This window comes from Homalodisca vitripennis, chromosome 4 (genome assembly GCF_021130785.1).
Source record: "Homalodisca vitripennis isolate AUS2020 chromosome 4, UT_GWSS_2.1, whole genome shotgun sequence".
NCBI lineage: Eukaryota > Metazoa > Arthropoda > Insecta > Hemiptera > Cicadellidae > Homalodisca > Homalodisca vitripennis.
Genome location: NC_060210.1, coordinates 104,275,393 through 104,292,105, shown reverse-complemented (window position 1 = coordinate 104,292,105; position 16,713 = coordinate 104,275,393). Strand labels below are relative to the sequence as shown.

Here is a 16,713-nt window from a genome sequence, read left to right as displayed (position 1 = left end):
GCCATCAATTATGGATGTTATGTCGTTTGCGGTAAACGTCGTCCTAAAACTAGCATGTTGGTGCCTCGCTTACATCGAGCACGCCGATCACTGCACTTTCAGGGTTAATTGTTTTTGGATTTAAAAACCCTGTACAAGTAGCTATGGCAACAATATCGGAAATTCGAGCAAGAAATATGCTGTGATCGTGTATCAATTAGTAAAATAGGGTACTATAAAATATTAATAGTACTGAGCAATTAAAAGCCTCTAACAACGGATGCGGTATAACAAAATAGCCTGGCAGGGATTTGAAACAAATCTGTAGCAATTTAGTACTGAATATATGAAAGAGAAAACATAAAAAAACGATATATCCTGATTGACAGTGATTTGTCAACAGCGGTTGCCTTAACTCTTATTAGTAATATCGTAATACAACCTATTTATAAGAATCCTTATTCAGAATAATGCTGTAATACAGAAAATTATTAGGCGATCCATAATTAATACTAGAATGTACTCATACCTGTTATTGGTACAGAAAACAGCTTCAGAGTCGACCTCTTATTTCCTACCAAGTACGAAGGAATTATTACCCACACTCCACCTGATTCCAAACAAGACTTCATGGATCACTCGCTGATTTCTCTCGTTGTCGATGAGAAAGCTAGTACTAAACAAGTACTTCTCATGAAATCCTGTATGTTGTCGCTGGAATAATCTAGCTTCTGGAATCCCACAGTAACTGCTACCTTATCGTTATTAAGACTAAATCAAAAGTATTGCTCCTCATGTGCTTTAACACCGTATATGTGCTAGAGGCTGGAGGGACCGAATCATTCGGTGAATCGAAGAGCTACTTAATAATTGCATAACTGTGACAAATGTCTAGGAATATCTATGTGGTTCAACAAGGTCTCATCAACTTTCACAATTTCCAATGCATATCTTCTAGCAAATCAATGAATCTGGTACTAAAAGCTCCCGAACTTTTGGGAACCAGTGGGTATTGAGGAATCAACCACTGGAGGATACCAGCCTCTGTGTTACTGCTAGCTCCTGCCTCTTCTCTCTCTCTCTCTCTCTCTCTCTCTCTCTCTCTCTCTCTCTCTCTCTCTCTCTCTCTCTCCTCTCTCTCTCTCTCTCTCTCTCTCTCTCTCTCTCTCTCTCTCTCTCTCTCTCTCTCTCTCTCTCTCTCTCTCTCTCTCTCTCTCTCCCTCTCTCTCTCTCTCTCTCTCTCTCTCTCTCCCCTCCTCTCTCTCTCTCTCTCTCTCATGGGATTCCCCATGCAAATCAAAAATTGCATAAAAAAATGCATGAGTCATGAATAAATACGCTGAACTTTTTTGTATATTGAATCTGATACAGACCATTTCTACGACTGCAGTAAAGAAATATTTAAAAGGGGTTTCGTCCTTTCTGCTTTAATCAGTTCAATAACGATTATCAGCTAAGAATATTATATTAATATTATATTATATTTCTCATTATGTCTCATATATAATTTGTCTTTCATTTCTGAGCTTCTTATTCCATTTTCTGTTTCTTGTTTTATTCATCTCGATTCGAAGTTTACATGTAATCAATTACATTAATTACTTGTTTAAGTTTGTTATATTTTGGAAAACGGCATTACCGTTGGGACAATAAATAAATAAATTCTTCGTAGTTCTTTTCTTACAAAATATTCAACTTTTATTTTTTAGTCACTTTTAATATTTATATTATTCCTTATTAAAAAATTACGCTTCTTTATGGAATGTTAACAGTTTTGTTTTTAAGTACTATCATTTTCTACTTTTTATATCAATTGTGTATAATTCGTGTTCATAACTTCTTATTAAGCGTATTTCTCTGAATGTCTCTTGAACTCAAATCAAAATAATATTTTAAAGTTTTTATTTCTTGTTTTTTATGAGAAATGTCTACATTTTACACGATTTTTTACTCCGAAGGTTATTAAAATAGAGTGAAAAACACTAAAGCAAACACCGCACCTGTCGCATCATGTCCGGAATAAAAAAACGAGCTTGAAAGTGTCAGGAATCCTCCCAGAACTGGACAACTATTCCTATTGTGGTATATTTGAGTTTAAATAGTACAATATATTTTAGCCTATAAATGAAAGTAAAAATACTCAAGATAATTTACGCTGGTTATGAATTATTACATTGAGTTCTTAAAACGTTTGAAAAACACAAGTTATATTGACACATGATTTTATTTGCCATATCATTGTTTGCTAGCTTATCGAAAATACGGGAAATATAGGTCTTTATAAATCAAAAGAACATTCGTACTTACCTTATAAACTGGTTTACTTATTCTGTATTTAAAGTATTTGAAAATTTTGGACTGTGCAAATTTAATTATTACTCTACATTATTCTTTGTTGAAACTTTCTTTTGACCATCGATGGTTGAAAAGAACAATAGGAACTGTACGTTTGACCTCGCTATTGTTATAAAAAAGTATAACACTTTTTGTTGTAGAGAGGAATATTTTTTGTTGATTTGAGTTTTTAAAGTTTAAATATTTTCTTTAATTCTACCTAAATCTGAAATTTTTTACATCTACTTTGTATACTGTGAAAAATGTAGTCAAATTCGTGTTATACTTTTCTGAAACACATAAAAAAAAGTAAAGTAAAGTAAAGAATGTCTTATTTTACCAGGCGAAGTTAGGGCTAAGAAGCCTTCTCTAACACTTAACCTGGGGACCAACGGCTTAAAGGTGACTTCCGAACCACCATAACGATGACAAACGTCTAAAAGCCTATTGCATTGTTACTAAATGTTGTAAACTGTTCAACTATTTGGTATTCTGGGAAAGCTCTCCCGAATGTATTTGACTTACTCAATGGAAAGTTAGCATTCACTGTTGTAAATTAGTTGTAGTTTCACGGAGAAAAATTATTCTTACATCTTTAGCACATATAACATATTTATTATTAAACTATAAAAAAATTATTTAAATGAGTGTAAATATATTAAACTAACATTAATTATTTTAAATTAACATTATATATATATATATATATATATATATATATATATATATATAAAAACATATAAAACAGTGTTTTTTATGGATTAAAATTCATTTTATGGAACAGTAAACATTAGTACCAATTTAAATTTCACCCTGTATTTAACGCAACTAACCGAACTCACATTTAGTAGCACGAATACAGAGGAGAACTGGTGGTTAAAGGAAGTAATAAAAGACAAAGTATTCATTTACCGCTTTATTTTCGATCAGCAGAGCAGAGTAAATTACGAGAGATACAGAGGAAGACAGAAGGCACTCATGTCTGATAGGAGGTGTGTGGGAGAGAGCAGATATAGAGATAACAGTTTGTGTCAAAAGAATACAGACAGTAGCAGGCAGTAGTGACAGGATTGTTACAGTATCAGCTTCACACTTGAGCCGAGTTACAGTCTTGGAGCTGAGCTTTCAATTTTATAAGCACACAACCTGGGTTTTCTTGAAATGGTAGAGAAATTACCGCTAACAAAAACATGCAATACAATATACCTTTATTGCCAGAAACAATTTTAACATTGCATAGCATGAGTCATATAATAATAATTTTATATTCATTAAAATAATAAAATGTCTTATGCTAACGATTTAATTATTAAAATATCGCAAACATTATTGTTTTTAGTTAACAATAAAAGTTGTCAAGCAGTAAAATTAATATATAATAAAAAATAACTTTGGATGTCAACGCCCCCGTACTATCTATCGCACATTGAAGCTAGTGAGATGGTCCATGAAATCACCAACTGTATAAAATGAATGAGACACTAAAAGGTGTCGCAATGCACTTTTGAGCCGATTTACATCATTTATTGAATTTATTTCTTCAGGGAGCCCATTTAAAAACTTTATGCCTGCTTGAGAAGGAAGTTGCTCGTATCTTCGTATTGGAAAAATGTTTAAATAGTACTAAATATTAATGAAACAATACTTTTCAAGTAGTTTATTTTTTGGACAAGACCTTTCGAAACCAAAGGTTTCATCATCAGGTGACTCCACAAATAAACATTTACATTATTATTTTTATTATAATTAACTAATTAACATTAATATAATATATAATATAAATATGGAACATAATATAAATACACCAAGCATTTAAGTTCATTGGTTTTGTTACTCCTTTTAGATTTTTAATTGATGTACTGTGTCCTGATTCAATTCAGTGCTTGGCTACAGCATGTTTTTTCAACTCTACCATTATTTATTTGTGGAGTCGCCTGATGATGAAACCTTTGGCTTCGAAAGGCCTCTTCCAAAAAATAAACCATTTGGAAAAGTATTGTTTTGTTAACACTTAGAGATGTGTAACTTAAAAAATCTGGTGTGAAAAGAATGTTGTTTAGAATTTTTAACTCATTTTATACTCTCACATTTCGACCTCTGCCAAAAATAGAGCGGCTGAAGATCGATTTCTTTCTGGGAAGAAATTCCTTATCGAGTTTGAGAAAAATCAGGTTGTGTGATTATGTACTACAAGTTGCTTCTCGACTCCTAGACTATTTATCAGCTTATATTCAATTATAAGCTATAGGAAAATTGTGTATTTTTGACTTGTTTTCGAGATTATCGCCATTCAAACACAATATATATATCTTAAATATAATTTAATAAAACAGTTAATCTAGTTTACAGTTTTATACGATAAAAGGTCTACATGCTTAAAAATGGTAATTTAACTGGTAACATGCAATTTACTTCTTCTTAAAAGCTTCTTTATACATACTACATTGGAATTAATTGACCGATACGGACGAGTGAGTCCCAACAATTCTGTCAGTAGTCCCTGCTTCCTAGCGTGGTCTATTGCAAATTGGCAGAACACGGACAATTGATACAAGCTATGCGGTGGCTGTATTAGTGGTATGTTCGGCACATTAAGTAATAGATACTCAATCACTATATTCCACACGCTTAAACAAAAATGTTTTTTCTGAACAATATTAAATCCAGATTCCGAGTTGATAAATAGTTTCCGACATTTATGAAAACTGGTTACAATTTAATGGTATACATAATTTAGTACTGATTTGTCTTTTTGAAAAAATTGTGCATTCCAATCTAAACAGAGTGATAAATTGTTGAGTTCTAGGACCGCTCTTCAAGAAACCATCAATTTTAAGATTTAAGAGGCTACTGTAAAATGCAATAAAAACTATCTTTAGATACGCCATTTAATTTTTAATTTTTTGAAGTACTGCAATGAAAAGCCAAATATTTTTTAGTATTTATGACAGAATTTGCATTGTAGATTTTAAAACTGAGCTGAGATGCAGTTACAATCTTAGTAAAGCTTAATTTTTTTAAATATTACAAAATATTTTTTACATACACTATGAAGTACTGTTTAAAAAGCCTTTTAGAGAAAATGAAAAAATGGGTTAGGAATAGACAAAAACCGACCCATTTAAGTAGTACACATTTTCCTCTACTAATTATCTTCTAATGCTATATCTTCAGTTTTTATTTAAGTGTTCCACTAATTCCGTTATTCGCTAATTATTTTGAATTAAAATTCCATTGTAAGAACTAAACCATTAATACATCCACCGCTTCAGTTAACACGACATTTGTAGATAGTAGTTAGATTATCCAACAATTGTAAAAGTTGTGGTGTCACAAATTACTGTACATAAAGCTTATAATCGTTTCTTATATTTAAATGATGTTTAAAAATATATAACTTACATAATATAATACAATAATGTAGGTACGTTTAAAGCTCATCAGTTTCAGTAACAAAGTAAGTTGACTACACTTAAAATTATCTACAATTACTGTAAAGATTTCACATTAGAAGAACAAATATTTGTTCCCTTAATTCTAAAGAGAAAACCTAGCAGCAACTGTATACAATCCAGGGTTTTGTTAATTAACGTTTCATTAAAAACTACAAAAATATATATTTTTTAATTTACAAACAATTATAATATTATAAAAATACAATAAATAAAAGAGGTATATTTCTCGGTTTTTTTAGTTCAGAAGATCTGATCTAGAAGTTGTCCCTTAAAGTGACTAAGTCGAGGTTCATATATATATGGAGGCAGAGCCTTTTTTTGCATTTACATGATTCCTTTTCCAAGTATACTACAATGTCTTCCATATTTTCCTAGAAACGTTGATAGTAAAATGACTTTATGATGTAACATCTTGATGGTTGGTGCCTTTAGTAATCTAGGAATACTAGATAGTATTTTCTTCAACTAGTTATGGATTATTTAAAAATCTGGTCGAACACCATTGCGGTTAGGGGATCCTTGACCTTATCCTTAATCACTGCGATCAAGTTAAGTTTTGACATGGCAGCACCTTTCAGGTAAACAAGGTCTATCCTCCTCTTGAGATCTGTATCCATTTTGTTAATCAACTGAAGTGTTTTTGTGACGTCTTCATTACCCATCCCGTAGCCAAATACAGCCATATTTGTATTATCTACTGTACTGATATGTTCTTCCCCTTTTCCTTAACAGTGCAACTGAAGCTTTTAACTCAACGACTATTCCTTCTATGTTAATAAACAAATTAAAAGAAAGAATATAGCTGCCCTTCTTGTGCATTCTACTTACAGTCAGAAAAAATGGGGGGTCCAGACAACTGATATTTTCTCTTAGTGGAGTGAGAGTAAGGCCCCATTTATTTCCTTTAAAAGTTCTTGACCCGTTTCTTTGTTGAGAACGATCTTTCAGCATTACATAACATTAATACTGAATTATTTGAATAATAATAATCGTTTACTAAAAACGTAATTCAAAAGTTGGGAGGGTCCCCGGACCCCCTAGTCTCCCCCGCTAGCTACGTCCTTGCTTGCAGAACATTTAAGTGGGCTGGAATTATAGATTACAGTGCAATTAATTGACTGAGAAGAGTTGAGAAAGTGGAACTGGACCAGCGCAGAAGGATTTTTAGGAATGTCGAAAACGGCTTGAAGACTAAACTGGTAACATTTTAGAAATACACTAAAAGTTTCAGGGATTGTCTATTTGTTCCAGGCGTTTATGACAATGTCATAAATGATTGAGCTGTTTTCAAACAATGTTTAGAGTATTTTAATACCTTACATAGATCTTTTGATGAAGAACAGTTGCGAGATGGATCTGAGATGGTGAAAATATTTGATTAAAGCGTGAAATTGTAGCGTGTCGATTGATGAAGAATAAACAATATATTTACTCATCCTGTTGTATTGACGGTATTTCTGTGTTCATTAACAAAGGTACAGTATACTGTTGCTCCTGTTGTTATTTTGTACACAATCCTTGCTTGAGATTAGAGACAGTATGACTGAGAGAAAGCACATCGTTCAGGGTTTTGGTATTCTCATAGATACTTAATCGTTCCTTCCATGAGTGGCCTGGAAGTTTCCTGAGCTGGTCAGAGGAAATGTACAAAAGGAGCTAGGACTTCCTAATCTTTCTCTTCATCACACTGTGGTACACTTGTCTTCTATTGAGTTCTCCATAGTCATGATCTATCAGATGAAATATAGATATGAGTTTCGGTGTGTATATCCTTCGTCTGAGACCACCGTTTTTTCACTGCTTTGGAGTATGTCTTCCGATAAATAGATTCACTGGGTCGTCAAAATCTTTTTTTCGATAGTAATTTCGACAATTATTTTCTTAAAGTGAAAATGACTGAACTGTACTCTTTACTTAGCCTACTTATCGCTTTCAGCTTGTTTTCATTAAGGCCTTATTTCCTCAAAGTTTTCATGATTGAGCTTCAGAGCTGTTTCGAAATTTTTTTTAGTTCCACTGATTGGGTGTCCTAGACCAGCGGAAGTATCGGTGGGAGGTTGAGATAAGTGAGAGCCTCACTTTTAAGCAAACCAACCATCTCCTAACCAATTTATAAGCTTCTTTTCCTAATAGAACAAAACAAAACCAACCCCTAGGAACCCCTAAAAGAAAGAATATTCTTACAGACAGAATATTGTATTAATTTATCATAGTCATTACAAGTTAACATCCATTATACACCTCACTCAGGAACAACAGAAAGACAAAAAGTAAGTCGCCTGGCCAGTGTAGAATATATTAGAAGAACATTACAAACGTTCTTGAATAACCTTAACATTCTTAACTCAGAGAATCACTATACTACTGTATGTACTAGTAATTTGTGAGACCCGTGAAAACAAACATAGGAAAATAAACTACTTTGCTTCAGTTTTGTATCAATGTCTTGAAACCTATAAATAGTGTGAAGGAATACTTGAAGCGTCACATTTAAGTCTACAATACTCAAACTAGCTATTTACTGTATATTACAAACTAGCAATTTACATTGTATCGCTATTAAAGTTAATTTTGATCAAACCAATCATCGGAGCAGTAAGTTTAGCACTGAATGAGCAACGATGACAGACAGTCATTGCTGAGCTGTATTTGTTGTATAAACAAGTTTTGTCAGGAGTGTATGGAAAATTGTGCCATTATAATCATCTTTTGCTACTAATTAATACATCTTCCAAGTATGGCCTGGGTTAATACTGAGTAGACATTATTACTTGAAACTGACACCCTAAGTGAGTGCAGGTTACGGATACTAGAACTTTTAATCACCACTCCAATTTTAAAATTACATTTTAATCTACAAAAAAATTTTAATGTTATGAGTTCAATTATGTTATTATTAGGAATTGTACTTTTTCAAATACCACAGTATTATACTTTGTTCATTATTATAACATAATATTACAAATTTTTCCAAACATAGTTTTGAATCTTAATATTTCGCTTTTAAGGAAGGTTTGACTATAATGTGTTCATAATACAACATCGTTTCACATAGTTGTGGTTTTACCTTTCGCTTTTCTCTGAAATATTATTTTTGAACAACACACAATTAAAACACCTGTTTTGCAACAGACTACCCGTTTAACAGAGGAACACTTTTAAACGATTCTGATCAAACGTACACAAAACAAAATGGACTAGTAAACCACAAAAAGCAGCAGACGTTGAAACTCTATACACACACAAATAGACATTAAATTCGATAAGTTTACATATATACATTTAATTCGATACATAACTACACTATTAGAGTCCCCCACTTCGGCTATTGGGTCCAGCCAGCTTTTTAGACCTCGACAGCCGTATCGATAGACACTAACTTGGGCGCTTCGGACAAGAATACGCGGTGCAATTTGGCAATTCTCTGCTGTCAGTGCTGCTCCCTTCCGTTTGTGACATTTGAATGAAATAAATACCACTTTTGCATATCGTCCGGGGAAAAAAAGTGACTAATACTAAAACGTTTTTGAAGATCCGAAATAAAATGAGCGAGGGTGGTCAGCACCACTCGGGCGAGTCTCGGAACGAACGCAGTCCTGACTAGATTACGAAGGCAGCTCCCGGGGACGAGGGGGCCGAGCCCGAGGTGCCGAGGTCATAGCGGCAACCACGGCAACCCGAGGATGTGCGAAGTGGGGGGTTGCTCTCAGTAGGCGGCCTGGTGGTTGAGATGGTGGTGGTGATGGTGCGGGTGGTGGTGATGGTTGAAGTGGTTGACGGGAGAGTGGTCGTTGCTGGGCGGAGTGGGCATGCCCCCACTGGCCACGTACCACTCGGACAGATTGCCGGACAAGAGAGTGGTGCCCCCGCCGTGGTGAGGGGAGGCCGCCGTAGTCGTGTGCTCTGTCACACTGATGGACTCGGCAGAGGAACTGTTGCTCTCCTCACTGTCGTAGCCGGGCGGCGGGCTCTTGCCGTTCCCGTGGACCTGTGGACAGTGAAGACGTGATGATCACAGGAATTGAAGTGACCTCTGACGGTAATGTTAGTTATTTGCAGACTTTAACACGCTAAGCAATTAACGCCGATAAGGAAATTTAAGAGTACATATTACTAATACTGGTCCTTTATGGTGGTTCAATCAATTTTTTCATGGGAAAGTATTTTTGTATTAAAGTAATAGCCCTTTGAGACAATTTCACTGGTAACACAAAAGGTCAAAACACTTTTCGATCACCCAAGAGGAATTAAAGGCATTTAAAGTAGGAAATAAGAGTCAATTTTGTAACCAAGCATCAAAACTTACTAGAGGTAAATAAAAATGTGAATTGTACCGTATGCACATACATATAGAAAGAGACATGTGTATTTTTTTTTAAGGAGAGGCAGGCCGATACCCGTTTAAGCCTTATTCTGTCCGTCCTCATGGGCCACTGGCCTGTGCGAGGTTATATCCTGGCTTCAATAATTTTTATTTGGGTCTGATTATAATATACTCATAAATTATGCTTCAAATGCTTCCCACTCCTCTTAGATTCATCACACAACTTTTTCTTCTTGTGTTGTCTTCAGAAAGGGTATGTTAAAGGGCTGTGACCAAAAATGTCTTTAAAAATTCAAATTATCTAACCGAGAACCGATAGAACCACCTCAACACCATTTCTTCAATATAGTAACGCTTGCTTTTTATTTTTAACTAAATTTCTTGAGATAAATGAAAGGTAAATTCTATCAAAATTCAAAACTGAAGGAATTCACTTATTAGGAAAGAGTGTAAAGAAAAGGTTAGAGGTGATAAATACAGCAATATATTCACATTTTAAAAGTCTGCGTTACTTGTATTAGAAACATTGTTATTGCTAAGCAAGTATGGTTATGAGTAACACTAATGGTGCTGGACAAGTCTGGTTACGATCAACATTGTTATTGCTAAGTCTGTCTGGCGTACTAGTTTGACCAGTGTCTCGACCTGTGATTGTTACGGCACTGGACTAAACCCCAGTCGCACAATAACCCGACAATTTTCGATATAAACTAAAATACTGCTCGACATTGCTATTTTGTCAGCCCACAAAAACACCTTGCAGAATGTTAAATAAGAATCCATTATAATTTTATCGTTATTAATAAGCTTTAATATTCTGCGGAAATATGCCTTGTGAAGGAAACAGGATTTTTCCAGACATTTGCCATCATTCAGTGAAACAAAAAATCAGTAACACTACGATTCGAGACCTGCAATCTGATCTATTCTTCAGGTAAATAACTAACCTAATACACAATTACAACTAATGATTAGTGTTGTGTATAGTTCTTTATTAAGTGCATGTTTAGAGTTAGTGAAGTTGACACACAACATGCTGGTTGTGATTCCTGACTTAAGCGTCTCACAACGACTTGTCAACGTGGTATGATTTGTTTATTTTAACCAGTTAGGTTATGTATTAACAGGTAATGTAATTATGTATTAGGTTAATTATTTACCTGAAGAAGAGATCAGATTGCAGATCTCGAAACGTAGTGTTACTGATTATTTGTTTCACTGAACGATGGCAAATGTCTGGAAAAAATCCTGTTTCCTTCACAATCCTTCCATCGTCAAAAATAAACTTCAAACAAAGAATAAAATACCTTGTTTTACAAGAATTTACTAATGCCTCTGGAGGTGAAAGTAAAAAAACATCCCTTGAGATACTCCCTACCACAATAGAATAAAATTCTAGGCGATATTATCTGATAGAGAAATATAATATCAGATTGTATAGATACACACTTACAGGAAAGTTTGAGTGTGAACTAACAAAAAATAATCATGAATTTCAATAAGTTTTTCAGGGAGATTTACCAGAATGTTGTCATCTCCTTCCTGTTGTCAAGAAGTTGTGTAGATCTGTAAACAAGAACATACTCTAGATAGATACTGGCTGTTTAAGTAAGTAAGAACCTTCATGTGTTTCCGGAGCGAGCTGGGGTGGGTGTAGGATTTGTCGCAGCCAGACACTCGACAGTTGTAGGGCTTGTCCGAGGTGTGGACGTGTGAGTGTTTCTTGCGGTCCGAGCTGTTGGCAAACCTGCGATCACAGCCCGCGTACTCGCACTTGAACGGCTTCTCGCCTGCAACAGAACAGCCCGAACACTATTATTTATTTATTTATTATGAATTTTGAACGTATGATTGTAGTTATTAATGTTCACTTCATGTACACACATTTTAAAAATGATTGAGGTAATATCCATAACTGCGTATGAAATGAAATGAAAAATGCCTTTATTGAATACAACGAAAACATACTGAATTGGCGAGGTTAGAGCTATCAAGTCCTCTCTTACGCCTAACCATAAATTAATAAACTATACTATTAGTGTAAAACAAGAGCCACAATATAGTCTACATTACTGTTTTACATTCAAAAATGACAATCTATATTTATATAAAATAATAAAATAAAAAGAAGGACATTCACCTATCACTATTCATAGAAAGTCATCGTCCCATACCCTATGCCACGATATTGTCAACCCGACGAGGCCCGAAACAGATGGTCCTTAGGCACCTCCCGAAACCGCTCCCGACTAAGAATACCTCTGATATGATCCGGGAGATTATTCCAGAGTCGACAAGCGGAGACTGTAAATGATTTACTGTAAGTAGAAGATCTATGAACAGGAATAGACAACAAAAGAGGCTCCACGTCGAGTATTCCAACTACTTGTTTCAGAAATGAAAGAAAAGCGTTCAGACAAATAATAAGGGGAATAATCGTTATACAAAATAGAATGTAGCATGCTAAGAAATAATTCAAATTTCATTTATGTATCCAAGCTGACTGTATTTTTATCCATTTACTTGATCACATCGAACTAAAATGTATGAGGAAGTTAACAATTAAAACTAGGTTTAGTTGAAAAAATATTCATTTGTTGCCTATTATAAATGTACTATATGGTATGTTACGTTGACGTTTTCACTAATCACTATGTGAAACGCATAACAGTGACAACCTGTTTGAAATGAAGTATTGTCATGGATAGGCCAAATAAGACGATACTAGACTTTCGAGAAGATGTAACCATAAATTTCCTTTCTACAACATGACATCAAAAGAACAAATAATGACCGAGCTCGGCCGCTCTTTAATTCGATTCAAACAACATAATCGCACGACACGAAGCAAAAGCTCAGGTAAGAACTGCAGTTTTTCCTCAATAACAGTTAATGACAAATAGGGTAGTGACCACTTCAGAGCCACTGTCCGATTACGTGACATTCCACCTGTTGCCTCGACACCTTTATAGGAATTCCTAAGCAATATATCTTAACCTTATGAGGAGTCTACGATGAACAAGGCTCGGAAAAAAGATTGCAGTCATTGCTTATTCTTGTACGATAAGCCATTATCTGCGGACAATAGTGCACATTAAACAGGTGCTTGTGGACGATGTGCGGAGCTTGCACCGATTGAACGACTCTTCCGTGAGTTACCAATCCTCGATAGTTGATCAGATTCATTCATTAGATGCCGATTCTTTACAACTGCGTGCAACAGTTTTAGTGTCTGCATGCATGACGTCACGGCACACTCCTCTTATTGTAACTAATCTTAACATAGGCGGCATAGAGACTACAGTCGTTTGCAAGAACTTATAGGGTTAGAAACAAAAAGCCAATTTAAATTTTATACACTCCCACGTTGGTTTTTCTGGAAAGCAATGGAAAGCAAGCTAAGATAAAAACCGATTGCTTTCCGGCTAGTTTTTGTGAAGATACTAATGAAATGATAAGCCAATGGAAACGACTAAAGATATTAAACGATAATTTTGTTCTGAGATCATATTTGTATTAATTTGATATCTTTTTATCTGTCCATCATATACAATAGTCATATCACCGTCAAATATGTGACACATAAAACTGTCACCACTTTCAGCCAAATAATATAGTATACGCTTATCTAATATTTATTAACGAGTTTGACGGTTGCTTTTATGTGTCAATCTGAAAAAAGGGATCTGAGGATCAATTATTATTTCTTATTTTTACCCTTTCGACACACTCCTATCTTAATTGCAACCAAAACTATCGCGCTGACAATTAATTACTTTTCTTGGGGAACTTCCTCTGTCGGTTTCAAGAAAAATCAACCAGATCGTGTGCTTATAATAAGGCAAATTGGCTATTCGCTCCTGGACTAATATTTCATACGTTCGATGAACTGATTACAAACAAAGGTCCATATCAATCAACCATTGTCTTTCAAACATGTGTGATTAAATTAATCAGTGAAAACACTATCACTTTTGGATCTGAATAAAAAAAGTTAGGAAATGACTCTGACTTGTGCTCGGGTAGCGGGAGCGGTTTGACACCTTCAATCCAATTTGGAGGGTAGCGCGGTCCAGCAGATTTAGATGACTGCGAGATAGTGAGGCCACACTGACACCCGGATTAGTGGCTGGGACAAATGTAGATGTCGCGATAGTCGAGATGTTATCTTGACACCTCCGACCCTAGACGTCGCTTCGCTCTCGCTTACACTGCACTCTTGTGGGGTAATGTTTGCATCCAAGATAGAGTTACCAGCTGTGGAATCACGTAGGGCCTTGTAGATTTCCTGTATACGTAACAAAATTTAAAATTTATTGTGAGTAAAAATTAATTTGTTGGATCATTATGATTGTTAAGAAAATGTACATACTTTGTTAAATACGAAATAAAACTACAATTATTATTCACAGCGAAAAAGTAAAAGATATGAATTATGTCGAATGATAAAAGAGATGAAACTTTTAGGAAGGCTTTTTTGATCAATTGAATTGTCTATTGTACTTACATTGTAAAATTAAATCGGAAAGTGGTGAATTGTAATACATATACTCTTGACAATAAACCATATGCATGACCAAGTAGTTAGTAATAAATTACGATTTAAATCGACAAAGCTGGTTAATATCACCTCTGTTTGTCTTTTTCGGAGAGAGTTAATAATAAATGTGTTAATTACTTTGACATCGTAATCTGTAATATTTTTTTGATAATGAAATGTTGGAAACAACATTTATTAATTGCACAGTGAACTACTCAGGGAACCAAGGTCAAGCGAGTCATTATTGTACCGATGCCAGAGTGCAGTAACATATTTTGCAGGTTAGATAAGACTTGCAGTAGCCGAACTTTACGATTATTTATCATCTGTTGTGTCCTTTGACAGTTAAAATATATGGGAAACAGATATTGCCGAAACCGACCAAATTAGGATGGCGCCGTAGTTAGTGCTGAGGCACGGTTTGGTCGTTAGTCACCGGGTCGTATCCTATGTTGTGTGCAAGATGACATTTCATTTCAGCCCATAATCGCAAACCACAATCTTCAGATCGACACCACTCTGTTTTTTTTATCAGGATTTGGCTATTTAAAAGATAAAGAACAAATCTAGATTACTTTCTTGATTCCTATACGTGGAAATTATATTTCATTTCAGCCCATAATCGCAAACCACAATCTTCAGATCACTCTACTACTCTCATCATGATTTGACCATTTAAATAAACGATAAAGAACAAATCTAGATTACTTTCTTGATTCCTAGACGTGGAAATTATATTTCATTTCAGCCCATAATCGCAAACCACAATCTTCAGATCACTCTACTACTCTCATCATGATTTGACCATTTAAATAAACGATAAAGAATAAATATAGATTATCTTCTTGATTCCTATACGTGGAAATTATATTTCATTTCAGCCCATAATCGCAAACCACTATCTTCAGATCACTCTACTACTCTCATCAGGATTTGACCATTTAAATAAACGATAAAGAACAAATCTAGATTACTTTCTTGATTCCTATACGTGGAAATTATATTTCATTTCAGCCTATAATCGCAAACCACAGTGTTTAGATCAACACCATTCTAATACTCTTATCAGGATTTGGCCATTTAAAGGATAAAGAACAAATCTAGATTATATTCCTGATTCCTGACGAAGAAATGACATTTCATTTTCAACCAGTAGATGTCTACAACTTAAAAGTACATTCCGGACTCAAATTCTGTTCTTTCATTTCTCGCCTGAGCATGCAACCATCACATTACATCACCGTACTTTTAATATTTAAGCTACCTGATTCTTTGATGCTCATAAGAGCTCTAAAAATTCTAAATTGATTGCAGTTCGATGTAAACATTAAGATTTCTTTCACGAGTACTGTTATATACTCTTGTATGATGGAGCTATTATCGAAGAAAAACAACTGAAACACTGCGTTTAAATTTTAGCCGCCTTTGAAAAATGGATTTTTTATTACAGAATAATCCCAGTATAATGGTAAAGCTACCGATAACTTACTATACTGATTATAGATGTATGTCCCGGGATGAGCGGTGCCGCCGGTCCCTTATATTCCGCTTGGAACGAACAGTTTTTTAGCAAATGGTCTGGTTTGTTGAAGTACGACCACTCCGGCCTAATGGCCACTTACGGCGTTGAGCTGAATAAGAAACGAACTTGTACTTCCATTATAAGGGGTCGAGACTATTAATGTCAGATCAGCCGACTTTTTATCAAGTAAGAAGCGCTCCTCAAAAACATCCTAGGCTGGTAAAAAGCTGCGGTTTTTGCGCGCGGTCACAGACAGACGGACCAATAAATCAATAACAATTAAGGTGTAAAAAAGTAGACAATTAGATTTGTAAAGAGTGAGTGATGGGGGACGTGTAGCGCTGTCAGAGGAGTGAGCGGCTCTGCTGCTGACCGCTTGAGCTGCCCAGGTCACACTACAGCCTCACTACTTGTCCGAACCAGTTGCTGTTATATAAACAAACCGAAATGTGTTTGTACTTCGTTTTGAGAAACTTCATTTTCTTGCAGGGTTTAATTACATTCTGTTATGCGATCACATATTCTGACTCATGTATAATCGTTTTAAAATTCAAATAGC

The 16,713-nt window shown here is 34.9% G+C and overlaps 1 protein-coding gene across 1 annotated transcript in view; it reads right to left on the bottom strand.

Moving 5' to 3' along the window:
- Positions 1-4,135: 4,135 nt before the first annotated feature.
- LOC124359865 (zinc finger protein ZIC 4) overlaps positions 4,136-16,713 on the bottom strand; it is an 87,422-nt gene continuing 74,844 nt past the window's right edge. The window contains exons 2-3 of the mRNA XM_046812971.1: positions 11,713-11,882; positions 4,136-9,756 (exon numbers count right to left, since the gene is read on the bottom strand). Of these exons, the coding sequence (XP_046668927.1) occupies positions 9,475-9,756; positions 11,713-11,882 (452 nt within the window). The 3' untranslated portion in view covers positions 4,136-9,474. The remainder of the gene's footprint in view (positions 9,757-11,712; positions 11,883-16,713) is intronic.